Source organism: Meleagris gallopavo, chromosome 9 (genome assembly GCF_000146605.3).
Source record: "Meleagris gallopavo isolate NT-WF06-2002-E0010 breed Aviagen turkey brand Nicholas breeding stock chromosome 9, Turkey_5.1, whole genome shotgun sequence".
Classification (NCBI taxonomy): domain Eukaryota; kingdom Metazoa; phylum Chordata; class Aves; order Galliformes; family Phasianidae; genus Meleagris; species Meleagris gallopavo.
In genome coordinates, this window is record NC_015019.2 from 12181442 (window position 1) to 12185305 (window position 3864).

The 3864-nt window shown below is 55.0% G+C and overlaps 1 protein-coding gene across 1 annotated transcript in view; it reads right to left on the reverse strand.

Moving 5' to 3' along the window:
* LOC100548963 (wiskott-Aldrich syndrome protein family member 3-like) overlaps nt 1–3574 on the reverse strand; it is a 10997-nt gene extending 7423 nt beyond the window's left edge. The window contains 7 exon segments of the mRNA XM_019618260.2: nt 1–138; nt 223–480; nt 879–1054; nt 1162–1279; nt 2075–2228; nt 2321–2455; nt 3442–3574. Coding sequence (XP_019473805.1) covers nt 1–138; nt 223–480; nt 879–1054; nt 1162–1279; nt 2075–2228; nt 2321–2455; nt 3442–3574 — 1112 coding nt within the window.
* Nucleotides 3575–3864: the final 290 nt, after the last annotated feature.

Sequence of the window (3864 nt, forward strand, 5' to 3'; positions counted from 1 at the left end):
GCGGCCGCGCCAGGGGGCAGGCGCTGTGGGGGCCGCCGATGGGGCTGGTCGAAGGCAGTCTGCGCGGAGGGGATGACGGGCGGCGGGGGCGGCGGGGCCGGCGGCACGAAGTACTCCGTCATCGGTACAGGCTGCGGTCTGCAAGGGGAGAAGCCCCATCAGCAACGTAGGGCGCAGCAGCAAGCCTCCCCGAGTCCCCCGAGACGTGAAAGGAAGCCCTACCCGAAATCCTTGACCAAGTGCGGTCTGGGTCCGTTCAGCACGGCCTCGGGGGGCTGCGGCGCGTGGGGCTGCTGGGCGCGGTTGAGGCTGTTCTGCCGGCTGCTCGCTGGTGGTCGGTAGCCATGTTCTGGAGGGGGGACAGCCGGCAGCACCCCCTCCTTGTGTTCTGCGGGCACGTGGGCTGTGGGGGCCAGCAGCTGTGCCGGGTGGTTGGGGCTTGCCGGGTATGAGTGCTCAGCAGCATCCGAGGTGTAGGATCTACGGCGACAGGAAAATCAAAGGGTCGCATGCCTGGGAGGGGAAGGGCTGGGCAAGGGACTGGTTTGGGGTACTTGGGGTCAGGGCATCAAGACACAAGGGAAGCCACAAAATAGAGGCAGACAAGAGAGCACAGAGAGGAGAACACCAATGGAGCTGGACCAGACTCCTCCCTCAGCTCCTAAACCGCTCGGACTTTACCCCACCACCAACATCCAGGATGTGACCCTGATGGGCATCACTGTGCTGCACATGAAGCTACATGGGTCTATGGCTCATTGACCTCGCCTTCCCAAAAACCCTTGGCCTGCTAGCCCAGGGATGGAGAAGAGAAAAACCAGACGTGCCGAAAAGCAAAGGAAGCCCAGTGAGCTGAACGCGTAATAGGTAAAACCTGCCTATTATCTGGGGACAGTGATCCTTCCGATGATGCCATGTGATATGGGGATGGTGAGAACCTGTTATCGGGTCGGAACTCTTTATCGTATGCCATCATGTTCCACTCCAGGCGCCGGTTGCGGGCTTTCCGCACTTTCTTCACCTCCCGAGTGGAGTCCTCCACCAGCCGCTGCTCCTGAGGACACACAGCTGCAGCTCCGCCTCTGTCCCATGGCCTCTAAGGGTGATGCCCATGGAGCATCGCCCTGAGCCCACCCCCAGAGCCATCCCCTTGCCTGCTACCTTCTGCCTGCGTTTCTCCTTCCTCTTGTCCTCTGTTGCCTGCAGCATCTTCTCCTTCCACAAGTTGAAGAAATAAGAGGGGTCGGTGTAGAATTTGAGGCCATCTTTCTTGTCATCCCTGAAGGGAGAAAAGGGGGATGTAAACTACAGGGAGGGAGAATCCCGAAAATATTTCAGTGCTAGCAATGGCAGAGCACAGATAGAGACCCTTCAGCCCTTCCTATGACTACCACCTCCCACCAGCATCCATCTCTTTCCCATCTCATGCCCTGCATTGGCACATTCCACAGAACTATGTGAGGGCAATAATGCTGCTGCCTTGGGCACTTGTTCTCAGAAAAGAGACCACTTCCCCTGCATAGGAAGGCTTGGTATAGTCAAAGAATAAGCTGTTGGGCCCCCATAAACATGACCAGTGTGGAGACATTACCTGCAGTACCACGTTATGATATTATGGACATGGCACAAAAGGATATGATTTAGTGGTGGGACTAGGTAGGTCAGGGTCACAGAATCATGGAGTGGCTGAGGTTGGACAAAACCTTTGGGTCCATCTGGTCCTGCTCCAGCAGGGCCACCAGAGCATGGTGCCCAGGTCCACATCCAGAGTCCTTTGAAAATCCCCACGAGGAGGCACCAGAACTTCTCTGGGCACCATCATCACAGTCATCACACATTAGCACCAGTGCTATAGTACCTCCAAGGCTGATGGTTGGAGTTGCTGATCTTCTCCAACCTAGATGATTCTGTGATGCAAGGTCACCTGTTTCAGGTGTCCCATGCAATTATGGTGGCACAGCTGGAAGACAGCTCTCACCAAGAAACAATGGGGTCACACCCCCTGACACCTCTCCTGCCAGGGGCCCCACACATCCCCCCAGCACTCTGAAGAGCAAGGGGACAGATGCCCCACCTGTATGGCGTGAGGATGTTGAGCGGTGGGGGCTTGTCGCAGCGCTGGTACATCTCCATCACTGGGTTGGGGATAGAGTTGCGGGACACAACCTGTTGGTTCTGCACTGTGGAGCTCTTGAAAGCCTTCCTCATGTTGATGTCCTGCAGCGAAACTGGGGACACAGGGTGGGGAAAGGGGAATTATCCCTTTGCCTCACTTTGCAGCCCCCAAACAACCACAGGCATCCACCTGCCAGCCCCTCACCTTCCTCCACAGTGGAGTCCAGCTGCGTCACCTTGATGACCAGCAGGTCCACCCTCTCCTGCAGTGAGTTCATCCTCATGTAGAAGCTGTTGGCTTCATTGAACAGCTCCCCAAAGATGTCCTCAGCGTGCCGGCCTGCCGGGGGACAACACGCTCCCATCATATGCTGCCTTATTTGCAGTGTCAGAACTGTATGCGGTGTTTTGGGGAGCTGAGCTGAGTCCCCTCCAGGCCTGGCAATGCACATTCCATCCTTGCTAGGTACAGGTTGGGGTTTGCCCCACAAACCCCAACCAAGTGGCTCCCATGTCAAGGCTGCTTTTGGCAGCTCTCTAAACACAGATCTTCTCTTCCTGGGAGTATTTTGGAAAATTATCTAGTTCTGGAGGGGGGAAAAAGGCACTAGATGGAGAACCCTTGGGAGCCTACACTGCTCTTTCTATTTTAAGGCAATATTCAGCAGTGAAATAGGTTTCCCCTATTAACTGTTCCCTCTCGCTTGCACAGGACTCTTGTTCTTCCCTTTGCTGCTGCAATCAGTCCTGAAACAGGAAGGACTGAGGCCTTTTATACTGAACTATCTTTCATCTAGAGCACTACATGGCTTTCAGAGTGTTCTGCATTAACAAGAAGAGTTTTTTTTTAAATCTAAATACCTTCTCATTTCCAGCCAAGTCAAATGAAAGATCATTTGACCAAAAAGTCAAAAAGACTGGCAACGGGAGGACAACAAGTCTTAAAACATGCCTGTTTTAAGACATCCCCCTTTCCAACCCAACTCTTCTGAGCTTATGATGGTTGTATCACTTGAGGTGTCACTGCTGGGGAGGTGACAGTCCATGGAGGGAAGTGCCTTGGGCTCTATGACAGCACTCCTGGGCACCCAGCCTCCTGCCAGACTGCAGCTGATGCTGCTTGCTGGGGTCTCTTCCATTTACCTTTCCTGCTTCATGCAAATGTTCCCCCCAAGAGCATTCCTTCTTAATATCTGGATAAACCCCACCCTACTGGGAACTCTCAGAACCAAACCAGGGTCAGTGACCACAGCATCGCACCGCCTCAACCGCTCCCAGTGCTGGCACAGGGTGACACCATCCCCATCCCCATCCCCATCAACTCACTGAGGCTGCCCAGCTGCTTGATGATGGCAGCCAGCGTGCTGTTGGTGACACATTCCAGCTCACTCGTCACCCCCTCGGGCAGGGCCCCCCGGCACAGGTGCCGGGGCTCGATGTTCCTCTTCACCAGCGGCATGCTGCCGGTGGGCGCTCACACTCTCCTGGGAGAGGAAGAAAGAAGGAGAAACAACCCAAAAAGCCTTTTCCATTTGCATTTCCACTCTTCTCTCTCTCTGAGAATCCACCTGAGAAATGGTGATGACAGAGTGTGGATCAAACTAGCAGCAAGCCCTGTGCAATGCAGCCCTTCAGCCGGCCCCAAAACACCTCCCCTGACCCAAACGGGAGCGAGCGAGTGCCTGTAATTCCATTATTTCCAGCTGACTGCAGAGCTCTCTGGGATCTATTTGTGCACACACACAGCTC